This window comes from Ostrea edulis, chromosome 4, assembly GCF_947568905.1.
Source record: "Ostrea edulis chromosome 4, xbOstEdul1.1, whole genome shotgun sequence".
Lineage (NCBI taxonomy): Eukaryota > Metazoa > Mollusca > Bivalvia > Ostreida > Ostreidae > Ostrea > Ostrea edulis.
Genome location: NC_079167.1, coordinates 48881439 through 48901299, shown reverse-complemented (window position 1 = coordinate 48901299; position 19861 = coordinate 48881439). Strand labels below are relative to the sequence as shown.

Genomic DNA, 19861 nt, shown 5'->3' with positions numbered 1-19861 from the left:
TTGTCGTCCTTCGCCATGTGTCCATCATCTGCTGTGCGGGAACAATTCAACATTTTAACTTCTTGATAACTACTATTCCAATTTTTTTCACATTTGGTATGAAGCATCTTTGGGACAAGGTGGACATAGATTGTAAATTTCAGGAATCCTGCACCCCCGGGACCTTAGGGGCAGGACAAAAACTGCCAAAAATTTACCAATTTCCAGTTTTCAAAAATCTTCCCCACAATCTCGCATCTGTATTAAAGGAGAAGGCAACCCAAAAAATTTTTACATGATAAATGATAGGATTAATTATATGATAAAGATTTGACATACAAGTCTGTTGAAATACAGCCTAGATAAGCTTAATTACTAATTTGAAAACATTAAAAAATTGAAATTCCCGCTATCTATAGAGGCTGCCATGATGTGAAAGTCTTATGTATTCAAGACCACAAAAATCAATAACTTTAACATCACACTGTCTGTTTCGGTTTTGATGAGATTCTCAGATCATCAAAGATGTGCATGTGGTAGATTTTATGAATAAATAGGTTGATGCCTTCATGTCAAGCAGTTAATTACACTAATGCAAAGGGGAGATGTGAAAAAAGTTTTTTCAAAATTCCTGACCCAACCAAGTCATCTGAAAAGAAAAGACTATGTAAACTGTGGATCCATCATTTGCTTAGTGACAAGTTGAGGTTTGAGGCATTTGTATCAAGAAACTTGTACCGTCTGCCTGGTCTGCGACTGGACTGAACATCTGATGACTCAATTTCGTCTTGTGAAAGAACGGGCTCAAATCTATACTGCTTCAAACTTAACTGTTCGTGATTTGTCACGTTTACAGTGCTGCTGATGAAATAAACCGGAACCAACGGTGTGATGTCATAAATTAAACTTTAATGGCTGATCTCTTAGCAGCGGGTAATTTAAAATATATAATAGATTAATATTGATTTAATTGTTAAGCAAGGATTTTTGTTGTTAAAAACTGTGATTTACGATATCATGAAGTAATACCTTATTCATAAAAATAACAATGTGGTTAGGGTTGCCTTTCCCTTTAAGAAAAATTAAATGCAGTTATGTAGAGCAGGAAGGCCTTGTAAATTTCATGATCCCTGGGGTAGAGGTTCTGACTTCAGAGCAGGGCCAAACTCTGTATTTAGTGTTTATATAAAAAAAAAAAACCCATCTTTAATGGTATTGAAACTAAATGGATATTTAAAAGTAGCAGGTAGGCCTTTACCAAAATTGTAAATTTCTTGATTCCAGTGGGAGAGGTTTTGATACCAGGATGGGGACAAAATATTATGGTGATTATTGTGTTCTGAAAGACTTTGATACTGTGTACAAACAGAATGCATAAGGTCTGAGTTAAATGCTTTAAACTTCATCTTTCCTTCTATTGTAATAGTGGGTATTGTATGCATATTTAGAAAGATCATAAGGCTGTGCAGAAAAGACTCCAGAATGAAGCTTAAATACAAATATGAGACTCCCTGACAGGTCTATGTATGGGCTATGGTACTCAGGTGACTGTTAAGGCATATGGGCCACTTGTTTTTGTGTGCAAGAGTATGTTAACATTCCTACTGGTACTTAACAAAGTGCAGTTCATATTGTCTATGTTCCTGCTCATATCATGCTTTCTCCTCTATATCTTGTAGTACAGTTAAGGAAGAAGGATGTAATTTGAGGCACTTTCATTTGGGGAGGTGGGGAGACATTTTTTTTTAACAAAAACAAATTATATTTTGTCATGGAAAGTGGAAAATTCTATAGTAAATATGTCATTTGGTGTGTTTTAGGTTTTGCCGGAACCCCTGGTTATTTATCTCCAGAGGTTATAAGAAAAGACCCTTATGGAAAACCAGTAGATATATGGGCATGTGGTAAGTATATTTCACAGACTTTCTGTAAATGACAAATCAGTGGTATAATCACATCCAATCAACATTTACATCACTTACACAAACAAGATGTGGGAGCATGATGACAAGTCCCATAAATCCCAAACTGGTGGGCTATAGCGATATCTATAGACACAAATGAACAGAAGCTGTTAGCTTCAATCAGTCATCATAATTATGGAGCAGAAAGGAATATAGATACATTTTTAAAAACAAAGTGACAGATTATGACAACAGAATATTCTCAGTAAGAGAAAGTGGATTGGATTCACCATCTTCTTTAAAAATCAAAGGAGAGACATCATATTCTAGGAGAATCTAGAATTCATTCGGCTGACAGAATTGTGGTTTGTGATGCTGCGCAGTGAATCATTGTACGTCTTATTTTTAACACAATAAAAGCTGTAAATATATTGCCACTTTCAGTGTTTTTCACCAATTTCAAAACCTATCCTATGAAGTATTGACATTCTTGTATATATGGAATATTTTTAAGTTGAATTCTTCCATGAATAAAAAATTATCTAGCAACCAATTTTTTGCAACTGTAGCTTTTTTCACAACCTTTTCACATATTTCAAATTATGTGACATTGCACAAATGTCATGAAATTGACATTATACAGGGGCTTAATCAAAAAATTAAAACATCCTATAGTATCTGATATTCTCTCTCATCAAGATACTATTGAAGCAATAGTAGGTCTTACTTCAAATATTCATTTCAAAATTTGTTCTATAAAGTTGAAATAAAATTTCAATTACTAAATCTCATTTTTTTGCACCATTTTGGCAATTTTTGCGAGGGAAAACTGCTGAAATTCAGTATATGAAAATCACTGAATGGTATGAAAGGCCATATACAGGTTGTAGCAGAAATCATGGTTATTTAAATGTCCAGATGATTTTGACTGGGAACCAAAATGTCTGGTGTCTGGATGAATGAGGCCCCACTGTATGTTTCCTGACTTCTAGTATGAAATCAGCTGTTATTCAGGCAATGTAAATGTTCTTCACAAGCTGAAACAAATGGGAAAGAAGAGGTAACTTCACTCCTCCTGACAATTACCCATTGTTGTAGTTCATCAAAGCTTGATGGTGAATTCTGATTATTCCCCATCAGCAGTGTTTACAACCTAAAAATAAGAATTACAAGATAGAATAATGCAAAACTGAAGTGAAAAAGTATTAACTATTTACAGCAGGACCAGTTGTTGAAGTTGGGATTTTCCCATGTAAATCAATAAAGTTAGTTAAACAATGTTCAGTTTTTAAATGACATGCAATGAAACATGTCACCTTTACATTTGATAGAAATTCATTGCCTCACACCTTTTCAGAAATCTGAGTGTCTTCTTTATGATATTCATGATTGATTTGTGTTGCAGGTGTAATATTATACATTTTATTGGTGGGTTATCCCCCTTTCTGGGATGAAGATCAACCTCGTCTCTATGCCCAAATCAAAGCAGGGGCTTATGATGTAAGTATTTGTTGGATTGACAAGATCAGAAACTTCAGCCAATTCTGCTGAAAGCTTGATATGTTCATTAATCTGTAAATTGAGAGGACCTAGATAATTGATTTACTGTATTAAATTGGTGCTGCCTCTCTCAGTATCTTGTGACAGATTCACCTGTATTAGATAGGTGCCATTTCATTTTCTGTCTTATTACAGATTATTAAAGGACACATGTCATGTTTTCAAAGTATACAAAATTACATGCATTTTGTCTTCTTTATGCTTATAGTAATTCTGATAGTTCGTTCGCCAACTAAGCCCCAATTTAAAAAAAAGTCTAGTTAATTAGGTAGGTAGCCATGTGGTACAGTGACGTCACATGCGCCCTTTGGATTGTGAAAGTACTGTGAGATATTATTAAAAACTCAGCTTTTAGGGGCCTAAATTATTCACCATGGGCAACATTTAAATCGATGTTGACAAATTTCCCGAGTTTTATATGTTTTCGCCACTAGTGCATACAAATAGCAATGTAAATGCCCAATTATAGCGAGGAAAGTGAGTATAAAATCGGCAATATTGCGAGTAAATAATGTTTATATGGGTCGCTGTCTACAAACTGTTTGGTAATATTATTCCTTTATACATCTGTAATTGGCACTGTTTTTCAAAAATAAACAATGCAATCATTACTTATTTTTGGATTAGACAAATTATAATACGTTACATTCAACTAGGCCCTAAGCCAAGCTACTGTCACGGATGCATTTCGGAAAGAAAGAAAAAAAAAACCCCACACAAATCAATAAAAATAATCGAATTTAAAGTGGAAATCACATTATCTTATTTTGATAAAGCAATTTTATTTTCATTTTTGAATTGTGATCAGCACGTCGTTAGGAAGTGGGAGCACGGCATTATACTGACACACTCTTGAACGATTTTATGAGTTCAATGAGGAAATAATTTTATAATTCAATTTAAAGTTAGGAAATAAAATATTCTATTACTTATATAATCAAAAGTTCAATTATTTTGTATCATTAACATTTTTGTAAATCTGATCTACCAGTTGGTAGAAACTCGCAAGTTACATGGTATATGTTGTTACAAGGTGAAGGTCAGTTGATCCGAGTGTCGCATCCTACTTTAAGGTCACTGTGACATTTAATTAAGTTGATATAAAAAAAAATGTTTTAATGGGTACAATCTATACTTTATAACTCAGTGTTGTGCTCAGTTTATAAGTGCCACAGTGAGACTTACTTGGTAGAGTTAAATTTAATAAAACTAGGTGAACACATTGTTTGTGTTTATTTTCTTTGTTATATTTACATGGAGACTACAAGGGCAATACTATGCAGGGTTTTATGCAAAGTTTTGAAAATATTGCACATGTTGTAAAGGACAATGATGAGTATCTTTATTCCAATAATGTGCTGTGTATCATAGATGTAGCATTCCTAGCTTGCATATTTCTATGAAAACAACCAGTGTGCAAAATTATTGATAGATTGATAGACAAAATCCATAGATAATTTGTGTGGTCTATAGTAAGATGGATATATTAAGACTGATTTGTCTATAAAGTGATTTAATGCAGTCTTCAAAACAGTTGCACATTTTTTGACTTTCTATAATTCAATTATTATTAGCCTTCACAACTGATACAAAATTATCACTAAAGAATAAATGAATGTTGTAAATGATCTATGCATATTCGAACCGAATGAGATTGCAAAAACTGAGGCCCCTTGTCACAGCAGGTGTAGCACGATAAAGATCCCTCCCAGATCAAAGGTCATAAGCACCAAGCATAGGCCCAAATTTTGCAGCCCTTGACCGGCAGTGGTGATGTCTCCATATGAGTGAAAAATTCTCAAGTGGGATGTCAAACAATATACAGTATACAGTCAAAATGAAGTGGTAGAGTAGAATAAGAATTTAGGGTATTTGTTACTTTGTTGTTGGTCTATAGTAAGCCAGTCAGATCTATAGAATTCAATTAAACAGATAAGAAGAGAAACAGAACAAGGTTTTATTTTTTATTTACATGAGATGATGTTTCGGTATTTATCAGAGCATCTGTACAATCACCTTTTCACCAAAGAAATATGAAGAAACTTTGACCAATTTACTTATTACATGCATATATATGCAGATTGGCACATGATACTCAGGTGACTCATCAGCCCATGGGCCCCTTGTTAAATATTAAAGAATTTAAATGCATCACTTGAGTTACATAGGATAGAATCTATAGCAGAGATATATATTATTTTTCAGTATCCCTCACCAGAATGGGACACAGTTACACCCGAGGCCAAGAATCTTATCAACAGTATGTTAACAGTCAATCCGGCAAAACGTATCAATGCCACAGAAGCTCTCAAACATCCCTGGATATGTGTAAGTACTGTCCTTGCTCACCCTCCAATATTAGTATGTCTCTATCAGCTGGAGAACAATGCACCATGACTGAAAGTTAAACTCCAGTAAAGCAAGCCTACAATAGATAAATGAATTTGAGAGAAAAGAAAATGTTACAGTTTATTGTAAAATGAATTTATTGCAATGATGGTTCATATTTATGGGGATTGACTTTAATTGCTAAATCAGTACACCTACTGTAAACTCTCCAACAGGGGTTTATGATAGCTCCATCCTCATTTGACTAAGTAGAAAACTATTAATTGCCACATAATATAGGGATTTAAGGTTGTTCAAATGAAGGGTCATGCTCCCTCCAAAGAGGAGATAATGAAGAAAAGGCAAAAAATAGGATGTGGTCATTTAAAAATATTCTTGAGAACCACTGTGCCAGAAAAATTCTAATTTTACATGAAACTCTCTTGACAGGAAATAAAAATAAAGTTTGTTCAACTTGTGCCCCCTGAGATAGGGTGGGGGCCACAATAGGGGATCAAAGTTTTACATGAAGTTATTTAGGATTTAATCTTGTTCTCAAGAACAACATGGCCATTATTAGTCATATTAATATACAAGCATCCCCAGGTAGTACAGATTCAAGTTTGTTCAAATTGTGGCACTTGCACACAATAGGGGATCAAAGTTTTAATTGGGAATGTATAGCTAAAAAATGTTCTGAAGAGGAACAGCAGGGCCATGATTAGTCATATTTATATGCAAGCTTCCCTAGGTAGTACAGAATCAAGTTTTTTCAAATTGTGGTTCCCAGAAGTAGGGTGGGATCACAATCATATTGAGTTGGAATGTAGCAATTTTGATTTGCTAAGAACAAATTGATATAAGTATGGATTTATAATCACTGCAAAGTAATTTTGAGTAAATTTGAGTTTCTGTAGTCCAGTATTTGTTACCTACCGAGATCTACTGTAAGGGAAACTCAGAGAAGTTTCAGTAGATATTGTATTTGACTTCATTGCAGATGATTTTTAAACCAAACTTGAGATACAGTGCCATAGCAAAAGTATTCGAGATTTTAAAAAATGGCGATGGCTTACTCATGTCTCGAGTAGGAGAAGAGCGATAACTCAACAGAAAATAAGAATTATCCATTGATTTCTTGACAGAGTTATCTTTCTGTAGGAAATGATGTAATTTTATATTTATTGTCATTTGCAACTTCCTTAGTGAATATAAACAAGCAGAATATTACCATGGGTTGAAAATCAAGTGAACTGAGTGGAGAAGTTCAAAGCAAAAATCACAAAACTTGGGAAATCGTTCGATTATTGAATATTAATGAATCTATCATTAGATCTGTTTGGAAGAAATATATTCAATGGGGAAATGTGAAAAATTTACCAAGAGTTGGTAGACGTCAAAAGTTGTCGGGCAGTCAAACACAACAGATATAGGACATTAAGCGATATTACACTGGATAATGTCCTACCGAAACTGTCCATAAATGTACAGTCCAGAGATTTCTTAGAAATAAAGGATATCAAAGAAAAGTCATACAAAAACCCATGGTTGTTCGTGAAGTTAATCGGAAAAAGCAATTATCTTAGTTTTTAGGGAAACGACGTCTGACAGTGGAACAGTATTGACAGAATATCATATTTTCTGATGAAAGTCAAGTTGTTATTGGAGATAACCACAGGGTTTATATCTGGAGAAAAGCAAATGAGGCATATTTACCGCACTCCATGTAAACGTTGGGTTTCAGTTATGGTGTGGGGATGCATCTCTTATGATGGTGTGGGGACTTTGTGTCTTGTTGATGGCAACATAACTGCTCAAAAGTATATTGACATACTTGATGAACATTTGTGGCCAGTTATAGTGAGACCTTTTCTTAATAAACCTTACCTATTTCAAGATGACAACGCACCCCTGCACAGGGCCGTGATCACTTGTGAATATAAACAAAATAACAACATTCCTTCCATTACATAGCCGGCACAGTGACTGGACAATATAATTGAAAATATTTGGTTAAAAATAAAACGTTCACTTTAAAACACAGCCAGAGATGAACTTTTCAACACTATACTTGACATATGGCAAAACATTGCCCCTGAGTATGTAAAAAACCTATACCTATCAATTCCCCATTGGATTAAGATCCAAAGGTCAACTCACATAGTATTGAGATAGTAAATCAGTTTTTCATGCTTTTTTTATTGTTTGCATATTTTGAAGTGCGTCTTTGTTTAAGGGTGCCATTTTGAAAAATCGCAAATACTTTTGCTATGGAGCTGTATATTACATATGGAAGATACCTAATGAATTTGGGTTGTTACACTCAATGTCAAGGTCACTGTTACTAAAAAGGAAAAGACTTAAGTAACTGAAGTAATGGTCTGCAGATAACTGAAGTAATGGTCTGCAGATAACTTTATCATGCTACACTGAAACCAGATTTCAATGCATAGTTGAATATCATAGGAGAAAGTCATTTTCTTTTGGGTTTATTACATCCAAGGACAAAGTTATAGACTAAAATTTGTATATAACTGTGGATCCAATTTGAAACACACTTGGAGACATGGTAAGAATGGTGGTTTCTGAACAAACCAATATCTTATGACAGTGGTACTATTTCTTACTTCCACTGAATGACAGTCACAGCACAGGCAGTGTACTTCTGGCAGTTTTACCATTAATTTCATACAAGCAGCATTCAGCATGTTTACTAGGGGATATGATGTACATTTTCAATTAATGATAGTAGTTATAGAAGTTGTCATCAGCACATCTGATTATTGATTGGGTGTAATCTGTGATCATTGTCAGCTTGTTAGCTCTCTGTAGTGCAATTTACTAAACTGATATCTGGTAGTATTGAACATCTCTCTGATAAGATTATTTCCAAAAACATTTGAAAGTTTTCAGTAAGGCTGGGCTGGTTGAATACTTTGGTACAAAACATATCACAATATTTACTCAGAAGTAAGAAATAAAGGAATGAGCATATTTATTTTACATACACAGTAAAACTCTGATATAGTGAATTTCTACAGACATTCTATAAAAATTTGCTATAAGCGTAATTCACTACATGTTTTTAGTGTAACAATGGAATATGCAGAACAGGGAATTAGTTATTTATTTTGTAGCCCTTAGTGCTAGTGATTGATACTCAGGTGACCGATAGAAACTTTTCCTTTCAGACAAAATTGTTGTTTATGTGTGCCAATCAGGAGGTCGTCAAATAAATTATCATGGTGCATCAATATATTATCCTTTTCCTAGTTTACAGGCGGAAAGTCTTGTGCAGAAAAAATTGCTGAGGTTTTAGAGAAAATATGTTTATTGAAAAAATTCTTTTATGCATCATTATTATGTTTTTGTGTTTAATATATATACTTGATGCAAATAACACTGATCACAGTTTGTATATTGATTTATCAAAGCACCTGACCTCAAAACATGTACAAATTAAACCAGAGATGCTAGATTCATAGATTTAATTCTCTGTAGATTGAATGGTGTCATACTGCTGTTAAGTCTTAGATTGTATGAAAACTTGTAAAAAATATTAAATAGATAGGTCTGATGGTAAAGTGTTGTTACTAAGCAACAATTTTCATCCTTGCTAAGGTATAAATATGCTAGAACATACCTATTGTACCTTTTGGATTGTGCAAAAAGTGAAAAATTATTTATTTTACTTCTTTAAGAGGATCCTTTTTTCCCTTTTCCTTGTTTGGAATATTGTTCCTGTTATAATCAATGGGAAAAAAATCTAAATTTCTATGGAATAAACTGGTTGAGTTTTGAGATACGCCTTTGAGAGTAACATATGGAAATTGGTAAAAAAAAAAAAACATTAATGCTTATTAATTCCTTTCATGCATAAGTTAAGCAAAGTTTCATTCACAAGTGGAAGTGTATATGTTGACCAGAATAATTAATTACTGACAGTGTAACATTGTTTTTTGTTTATTTTCAGCAACGTGAGAGGGTTGCCTCAGTGGTGCATAGACAGGAGACAGTGGACTGCCTTAAGAAATTCAACGCTCGCAGAAAACTCAAGGTTTGTTCACTAGTATATAAAGTTTTTTGTGTAATTTTAAAAACAGATGTTGTATTTAAACAAAGAAGTTCATATCAAGAATGTAAAATGCACCAGCGAAAAGAGCTAGGTACGGTACGCATCAAAATCGGCCCTGTCTTCATATTTCATCATATCAAATGCGTCAGATACCCACAATGTGCCATTGTCAGAACACCTAATATTGCATATCAAGTTCTTTTAAGAGTAAATTAAACGTAGTGTTGTTTCTTACAAAAAACCGAAAATAACTTCATGACGTCAATGTTTATTGACAATGATTTAATGGGTTACATAAACACCTCTACTTTAACAATTTAATGGATCAGAATATATCCGACCCTAAACAGAATATACAGAAATCTATAAATGAAAGGAAAATTTGGTCTGTTTTTTTAACTGTGGAATTAAAATCTAAAACACAATTTGTCAAACATAAAGAAAATGTTTTAATCCATGCATTACTCCAGCTTGGACTTCAATGCCCCTCCTCATAAATAAATCAATTCGAAGTTCAGAAGGAACAACAATGATTTTTGGGTCTGGTCTTAAACACACAAAGTAAAGCTCATGACTCTAGCTAGTTGTTGGTAGATCTAGAGCGACAGATGGGGAGACTAGTTGGTGATTTTTTTTTTGGCGCTAAAATACCACAGATATTCATTCAATATTCAGTGATTTCCCCTTGCAAAAATGAGTGATTCTTCCCCAATTTGCTATCTATTTTCCCAATTTGAAATCAAGACAATTTTGTGTACAAGTTACCAAAATACAAACAGAAAGTGAAATTAATACTCATTGTGAATTAGTTCCGGGTAAACAACAACGTAATCATGAGAATACAAGTGTATTTTGTCTCAAACTTAAATGTCTCACAGCACAAAGTATTGTGTTAGGAAGATTTAAAAGAAACTTCCTAGAATCAGTTGTTTTTTAAGGAAATTTCATTAGTTGAATCTACCATGAAATCAAAAGTAGTTACTGTACTTGGTGCAAATTTTACTTGCACTGCAGGTTCTTTGAAGATTTCTTAATTTTCTGAAAGTCTGAAGACTTTGACTGTGTGCCAAGTGTCAATACACCTAGTACATACAGTACGATTTCTTCAACACATCATTTTAAAACAAATTGGTGTGACACCAAGTACAATCAACACAGCAACTTGAACAAGCAAGATTGACACCAAGTATGATTTAATTTTCACAGTAACTTACACAAGCAGAGACTACACTTGACTAAGTATAATTTCATTAGCACAGCAGTTAGCTATGACATTTATGCCTTGTTCACACGAAGAATTTAATTCGCATTAAACGCAAGTTAATGTGAATCAAATCTGAACCGTGTTCACACGGATAATTTACTGCGCATTAGTTTACTTCAAATTAAAATTTATGTCACGATTTAATGCAAAGTAAATTTACTTCACATTAGCTCCATGTGAATGCAAAGCGAAGCTAATTCGCGTTAAATGTAGACGCATGTGTAGATAATATTGGGTGTAAATCTGTGTTCTGCATAGGCGTACTGAGTAATACATATGGAAGGAAATGCTTTTTAAAATACAATAAAAATGTTTTAAAATGATGATGATATGATTTTCTTTTTTACATTTTTTACAAACATACCACTCATTGTTTAAATTTCATACCATATGATGTCATAGTAGACTTGCAATAATTACATATTCGTAATTAAAAATTACGTCACAACATTAGTCAGCGGTGTTCTAAGGTTTCAACTGGGCTCATGAAAGAGCAATACTTGTCTTGATTGAATGCTGTTTATCAGAGGAAATAACAAGTAATTTCTTGGGAACATATATGCAAAAAAAAAACCCGACAAAACTCCCTGTGTGTGGATCAGTTACAGTTGTACATGTAACATTGTAAACATGCAGTACACTATATATAGCATTTTGAACAATGTATTCTGTATATCTACACAGTATTCATTAAGATATGTATAAAAATAACTGATATATAGTCTATTCTTTTATTCACTTCGCGCACCTATTAAGGCCAATTCAACTTAATTAGTAGATTATCATCCAGGGTCAGCAAAAAGTATGGGGCGGGTGGGAGGATTTTATTTTTTAATTTTTATTTTCTGAGAAAAATATTAAAGACAAACGAGGTTTTTCCCCAACAGATCTGCATAATTTAATGGCAGATGGATATCAATCTATGCTATTTTCATACCCTAATCCCAGGTTAAGCTTTAATTTAAGGATATAACAGAAATATACCTAACTTCTTCAAGATTTACGTCTGTAAGAACGCGAGAAATTAAGTAAACCATATAAATCTATTTTCTTCACGTGACTTTTCACGTTCCTGTACCTGAAATGTAGACAAGAAGTGTAAATACCAGAGTCTGACATGAAAATGTTCCGGAAATCGCAAGTTTCGCAAAATAAAAAAAACTCGGGGCGGGCCAATTTTTGAGGGGCGGGCGGGGATGATAATCTATCAATTAAGTTGAATTGGCCTAATTTAGAAAGGTATATGAATTAATGTGCATTAGTTTACTTTGCATTAGATATTACCACCGTGTGAACGCTATTTAATTTGAATTAATTTGATGTGCATTATTTTACTTCACATTAAATTTAATGCAAAGTAAAATTCAATGTGCATCCGTGTGAACGAGGCAATAGTACCATTTTACAATGCATACGAGGGCGAGTCAATAAGTAACCAGCCTATCCAATTTCCAATTGATTTTCATACCTTGTTTCAATACATGTTTTATACCTGGGTACAAAATTGCACGCGTATCGAGTCATTCTTTAATAAGATATTGAATGGCAAACATGGCTAGTGATGCAAATGCATGCTTTTCATCTAAAGTTGAGTACTGTGCTATAATTTGGTACTTGTATTTAAAAGGTAAAACAGGCAAGTTAACCAATGTTTATGGGTCTTCTGCACCATATTATGCTCAGGTTAAATTCTGGGTAGTGGAATTCAAACACGGTAGAACGTCTTTAGAAGATGAAGCCAGGTCTGGATGCCACCTACGAAGAAATGTGTAAGAAAGTTTGGGATCTAGTATACTCTGATAGGCGAATTCAGGTGGAAGAAATAGCACAGGCATTAGGCATTTCACATGGTAGTGTTTCATCAATCTTACATGATCGTGTAGGTGTGCGCAAGCTAACAGCCTGTTGGGTCCCCAAACCCCTTAGCGATGAGCACATGGCAACCAGAGCATCAGTATGCAGCGCCTTGTTGAAGCGTTTTAGGTCAAAAGATGATTTTCTTTTGCATCTGGTGACTGTAGATGAGACTTTGGTTCATTATTTTGAGCCAGAGAATGAAGCTCATAGTCGTCAGTGGGTAGGGCCTGGGTCCCCGAGGCCAAAGAAGTTCAAGACGCAACCATATGCTGGCAAGGTGATACCCACAGTATTTTGGGACGGAAAAGGCGTTATTGTGTTGGACTTTTTACCCAAGAGAAGTACAATAACTGGAGTGTACTATGCAAACTTGCTAGACTAACTGAGAACCGCCATTCGTAAAAAACGCCAAAGTAAACTCTATAAAGGTGTTTTGCTGCAACAGGACAATGCAAGAGTCCACACTTGCAAAGTTGCAATGGATGCTGTAAAGCAAAATGGGTATGAATACCACATCCTGCCTATTTGCCCGACCTACCGTATATACTCGCCTATAAGTTGGTCCGCCTATAAGTCGGTTGTATTTTTTAAGTTTATTTTGTAGGAATTTGCCATTGACCCGCTTATAAGTCGGTACAAATTTTTGTCAGAATCGGTGGACAATTTCAAGTCAATGCTCTAGTGTTTTTACCTATGTTTCAAAAAATATTTTGAGAAAATAATAATTATGGGGTGCTCAATGTCCAAGCCGTATCTGTTTGGGGTTTAAACACACCCCTTGATCTATTATGGACAATGATCCCTTGTTTACCTACCCAATTATGATCTCCGAATTACCAACTTACCTGACAGCGTGTTTACTTAGTGGCATGCGCCTCGCGGTCATGATGGGGTTCTGGTATAATTCAATGTATCAACAATAGAGTTTTTAAGAGTTAAGAATGATGATCTAAATTATCTGTTAACAATATTCAATCTTTTATGAAATATATTTCAGCCGGTATACATATGAATATTTCAATGTTAAATCGGGTTCGCAATTCAATTTTACCGATAAACGATAGATTTATTAGTTACCGGTATGTAAATAATTTTTAACAAGATGAAAATATGTAAATACTTGTACTTTATACATAATTTTAAAATACCTAAACAATGCAATATGTCTAGATATTTGTGTACAATAATCATTTGTGTGGTAGTCCATGATAATTGTCGGAGTTGTTTAAAAAACACTTACATTACTCCGCCCAGAAAAATACCAATCTTCTTAGGAGGCGCCTATAAGTCGGACATAGAGTTTTGGACCAAAAAGTGACTCCCAAAAATCCGACTTATAGGCGAGTATATACGGTAGCTCCTAGCGACTTCTTCGTATTCCCAAACTTGAAAAAGGATATCCGTGGACGACATTTTTGGTCTGACGAAAAAGTTGTGACGGCAGTCAAGGAGTGGGTCAATGGTAAGGACCCTGACTTTTCAGTTCTGGGCTGATGGGACTTGAACACCGTTGGTCTAAGTGCATCACACTAGAGGGCAATTACATCGAAAAAGAAGAGGTGGATGTCAACTGGAAATAAGTTAGGCTGGTTACTTATTGACTCGCCCTCGTACATCTACAGCTTTGTTAAAGTCTGACCAACAAAAATTTTGTACACAGAAATATGAAAGTATTCGTTGTACTATTCAAATTAAGAATTGAGCCCACCAGAACACTTGCAACACACAATGACAGTTAAAGTCACAAATTTGCTGTTGAGAGGTATAATCTTTATAAGACAGATATAAAAGCAGTTAAACATTCCTGACATGAGTCGGGGAAAAGAAAAATAAGGAAATCTTTAAGAAAATCTTCAAAATGTTGTATTCCACTTGAAAATTTCAAGAAAAGCCATGCAATTGTTTTTGAGAATTCACATGAAGAGAAAAATCTGTTAGAAGAATAAAAATGATAATATAGTAAAATAACAGAAGGGTCTTTTTTTAAACCCTAATGATAGGGAAAAAGAAATAGAACAAAAACAAGATCTTCTGTTGGAGACCTTGATAAGAAAAGACAGTAAAAGCAGTATGTTCCCAAAGTACATTTGGGGAACATGGTAAGGTCACAGATATGTTTGTAAAAATAAACAGTATGATCATACTACATGTATATGTATTCGATGACCAGACTTGCTGACCTCTTGTGCTCTTTTAGGGAGCTATTCTTACCACCATGTTGGCCACAAGAAATTTTTCAAGTAAGTCTCTTTTATTATTTGTTTCTTTTGACTTGTGGACAATTTTGTACTAATGTAACTTAAATTCTAGTATGCCATTTTATCCATCCCCACCCCACCCCCAATGTACTTGTGAGATCCTTTTAATTCATGGGGTCAATTTGCTCGGATGGCCAAAATTTTGCAATTTCGGGAATATAATTTCTGTACATTGCAATATTACATACTTGGTCATAAATTGATAGGACAGGACTATCCTTGACAAAAATTGTGCATTTGATTGTTGATATAAGGCTACCCATGAAATCCATGTGAATTGAACCCCTCACAAAATACAATGATTCTGTAGAACTTTGTTTCTTTTATATATTTATTTATTTACTTTTAGTATCTTTACATTTCTCCCAGTGCAAGTGTTGACATTGATTTAGTTTGATTAATTCCTACATTGTTTATTGTTTCTTTCTTAAAATTTCTAACACTAAAAAAGTAAACATTGTATTGCTATTTTACACCAATCTCTCCTTTTCTATGTCTGTTGTATTTTGACAGGTTTTCAGTACTTGTTAACAAAAAGATTTCAAAACCTCACAGCCATAATCCTTGTTTTGAAGTACAAAATTATCATTTCAAAAATGCAACACAACCATTTCAAAATTAAAATGCAATGCAAAAAAGGATTATTTTGTACTCATTTTGTTGAAGTTTGATGAAAATCTTCAAAGTTTTTTATTCTTTCTATTTATCGCTAATTTCCTTCTAGTAGGATCTTTCTTAATCTTTTTTTTCAAAGTTGGTTTTCACCAAAATGGTTGTTTGATCTTTTTATTTCATATTTGTTGCAATTTTAGTACCAATTTTTGCACAACTGAACAGATTTATTTTCCGTATACAAGACACAACTGAACAGATTTATTTTACATATACAAGACATTGTTTTTTGTTTTAATTTATCTTATCATCAGAGTCTAGGATTTCTTATATTGCATGAAATTGATGAAACATTCCCATACATGCAGTGGATTTTTAAATATGATGAGAAAGGAATTGATAGAATCCATGTATTCTTTGATTGTGAGTTCACAGTGTGGTTTTATTTTTACTAATACAGGCATGATAAATTTGTACATCTCTGTTTTTGCTTGCTTTTATATAGTTAACAAAGGTAAGTTTCACACAAGGTCTAGCTTAATTTCGTGGCTGTATGTGTGGTGGGTGTTGTGTGATACATACTCATAGTAGTTCTCCATAGTCTTATGTGCTCTGATGCCGACAGTTTCTTTTTTAGTTTTTTATTTGGTCTTTTTTTTTGGATATGAAAAAGTGGATCTTACTAATTTTCCTTTTCTTCATGCAGGTGAAGAAATACAGCTTTTCTAAGATTTATATTGTATTTTGTAGAGGCAGACTGCAACCTTTTTTTCCCCCCGTCGTTCAATTGTACCTCAATCATTCTTTGATATAAAACTAACAATATGGCATCACACATATTGCTGCATCTTAGTAGAATTCGTTTTTCATTTATGGGGAAGACGCTATTGCACTGTACAGTTTGCTCAAAGCAGTCGACACTTGGGATGTTTATATACTAATTAAGACAGAATGTAATTAATCTTTGATGAGTAAATTGTTAATGCTTACACTGTAAATGGTTTACTAATTGCTTTGAAGGAAAATTTTAATAGTACTGAAGATGATTTTCCCACCTTTTATTTATTGGAGGGGGGGGGGGAGGGGGGGTCACAAGAATGGAAATTCATTAACGCTATTAAATGAAGTTTGGAGACTAATTGTTTTTGTTCAGTTCTTATTATCATTTTCTCTGGACAGGATCTCAGAAATGGTTAGGTGCAAGTTTACAATATTCTGTGGTATGTTCCTAGATGATCCTAAGCATTCAAGTTTTGTGATTAATGGGGGGGGGGTGTCAAATTTTTTCAACTATAGATTGTAAAACACAGTTTTTGATGCCTCAAACCTTTACATCGTTAATAAAATTTGCTATGAAAGTGTAGTTGAGGATGGTGAATAAAGTTTTCAAAACGTCCACCATCTTCAAAGTGGCTGCCAAAAATGTGTAAAATTTTCAATGTATTCTGATCTCAACAATATTTGGTATGTAGGGGTAGTTAGAGATAGTGAATAAAATGCTAAATTTTCAAGATGGCAGAAATTTTCAAAATAGCTGCTGAAAACATGAATTTTTCATTGTCATCCGATCTCAACAAAATTTGGTATGTAGGTGTGGTTGAGGAAAAGGAATAGAATAGTGGACTGGAAATTTTCAAAATGGCCACTGAAAATGCATCAAGTTTTCAATGTTGTCTGATCTCAACAAAATTTGAAAGAGGGGTAGTAGAGGATGTCGAATAAAAAACAAAAATGCATCAATTTCTGAGTAAAACTTTCATGTGAAGGGAACCCTTGCCCAAATTTTTAGGGGGGGGGGGGTTGTTGTCTGAAAATGCTTTTCAAGGTATTTCCAGCATTTCACATGCTGATGAGAATACAAAAGACTTTGCTATAGGGGGATTTCCAGTGCAACAAATCAATTTACAATTCTGTCTGATCTCAAGAAAAGTTGGTATGTAATGGTAATTGAGGATGGGGAATAAAATGATGAACTCCAAATTTTGTTGAAAACACATCAATTTTTCTATCTCAACAAAATTTTGAATGCAGTGGTAGTTGAGGATGGCAAATAAAATGATGAACTTGGAAGTTTGAAAATGGCCTCCATTTTCAATATAGCCACCAAAATCACTTCAAATATCTGAAGGAAACTTTAATGTATTGGGGAACCCCTGGCTAAATTTTTTCAGCAGTCTCTGAAAATTGAGATCTGGGGGTGGGAAATTGACTTTAAGGGCTGTGCAAGTCTAAAAACAATATGTTTATTTTGTTTATTTTGCAGAAAGTGGACTTGAAGCAATTTTCTTTTAGGGGTAGGGATTCAATTGGTGTTTGAGAGACTTTCATAGCAGCATCCTATTATAATTATTACTTGTTTATTTTCATATGATTGAATTTTGAAAATGACAATTTCTCATAAGCTATTATCTTATGAACTGCTGTAATAAGTTTGAGTGATATGTTTCTGATATCACTGGTTGTCATCAAATTCAGGTAATGCCCTTTCACCTGCAGTTAGTCCCGCCATCTTGGCAGGTAGGTCTGTGTGTGACCAAGGTAACCAGTCAGGTTGTTGCATTTCCAGATTTTTTCTGTCACATCTACCCCTATCTTGTGTTCTTTTTGACACAGTTTTGGTTTTATTAAGTTTAATATATTTGGCTTTATTTATTTTTGTGCACTTTTTCTTTTACCATTATTCCAATATTTTTTATTTTATATATATATATATATATATATATATATATATATATAGATTTTCATAGAGTACTGATCTTTGGTTTACATTTAGATTTAATTTGACATAAAGAATTTTATGCTCCATTCTAGTTGCTGAAAGTTTGAATGGAAAATCTACCCCACCTGTACTCCCACACAAGACTGATATTGTTTATTGTTACATCTGTCCTGCATTTAAGAAAATTTCCCTCAGAAAACTTTACCATGACATTAGTTTCAATGACTTTGAATTTTGACGACCTTTTAGTACTAATATTTGCTTAACTTATGTCATCTGACAGTGTGGAAACCAAATGCTGGTATGTACCTCAAAAGTAAACAATTAAACCCTCCACAGCTTTGTAAATCTTCCTGTAATCAGCTTTTCTGTCACAATTAATATTCAACTTTTAGGAGAGGTCGCTTTGGCTTGAAATTTCATTTTATGCATATTGATGGTCAATGCCCTATATTTAGTATTTACATTAGATGGGAAAGGAATTTTCAAATTTTATTCATTGGACAAAATAAAGGGGGGGGGGATTTGATAAAGATGGAAAAGGAATTTTTGAATTTTATGGATTTGGTAAGAAGTACATGTACCGAGCTTGAGCATCCATTCCAATGTTGTTGGATATAATTTTGGTCATTGGCATTATAAAAGCTTGGATTATTTGTCACTGACAAAATTTTACATTATAGCAATAAGACTATGTATGTCATCTAATTTGTAGGAGGAACTGTATCTCAATGATATTAGAAAACCCATTAAATTGGTATGGCATTTAGAAACAAGTACTTGCCAGATCAAACTACAATACCAAACTTAAGATTTTTGTCAAAGTGGAGCAACTATCAAGAGATCAAACAAAATGGGGAACCATCTTTAGGAGTTAATTTACAATAGTTACAATAACTTGAATTTCAATTTTTCTGGTCATAGTATTTATGTACTTTCATTTTCTTCACTTTCATCTTATTTGAATATATGTTTGATTTCTTGTGCATGAACCCCTTTCTTTGATTTTGTTTTGTTTAGTGGAAATGTGACATGAATTTTTGCATTATGCTGAATATGTGTGATAAAAACCATGGAAAGTCACAGAGAAATTGATGTAAAACTAGACTACTGTCTTGCTTTTAAAAAGACATTGTCAAATAGACTGTCAAATGTTCATTAATTGTATATATATTTTCACCAAGAATTTGGAATGGAACAAGGTGCAGTTGTATTGTATGATGCAGATGATACTTGATTAGAAACCTTTGCTTTTTTGATTTGTAAAGTGACTGAGAGGTTTAGATGATATAGTGGTGGATGCAG

General features: G+C 33.7%; 1 protein-coding gene across 15 annotated transcripts in view; it reads left to right on the top strand.

The window, feature by feature from the left end:
• LOC125670618 (calcium/calmodulin-dependent protein kinase type II delta chain-like) overlaps positions 1-19861 on the top strand; it is a 106091-nt gene that overhangs the window by 50895 nt on the left and 35335 nt on the right. For 8 of the 15 annotated variants that reach the window (XM_048905882.2, XM_048905885.2, XM_048905876.2 and 5 more), the window contains exons 8-13: positions 1800-1883; positions 3289-3383; positions 5649-5771; positions 9745-9828; positions 15165-15207; positions 18840-18857. In XM_048905882.2, the coding sequence (XP_048761839.1) occupies positions 1800-1883; positions 3289-3383; positions 5649-5771; positions 9745-9828; positions 15165-15207; positions 18840-18857 (447 nt within the window). The remainder of the gene's footprint in view (positions 1-1799; positions 1884-3288; positions 3384-5648; positions 5772-9744; positions 9829-15164; positions 15208-18839; positions 18858-19861) is intronic. The other 7 variants (XM_048905891.2, XM_048905884.2, XM_048905887.2 and 4 more) reach the window with 1 other exon arrangement.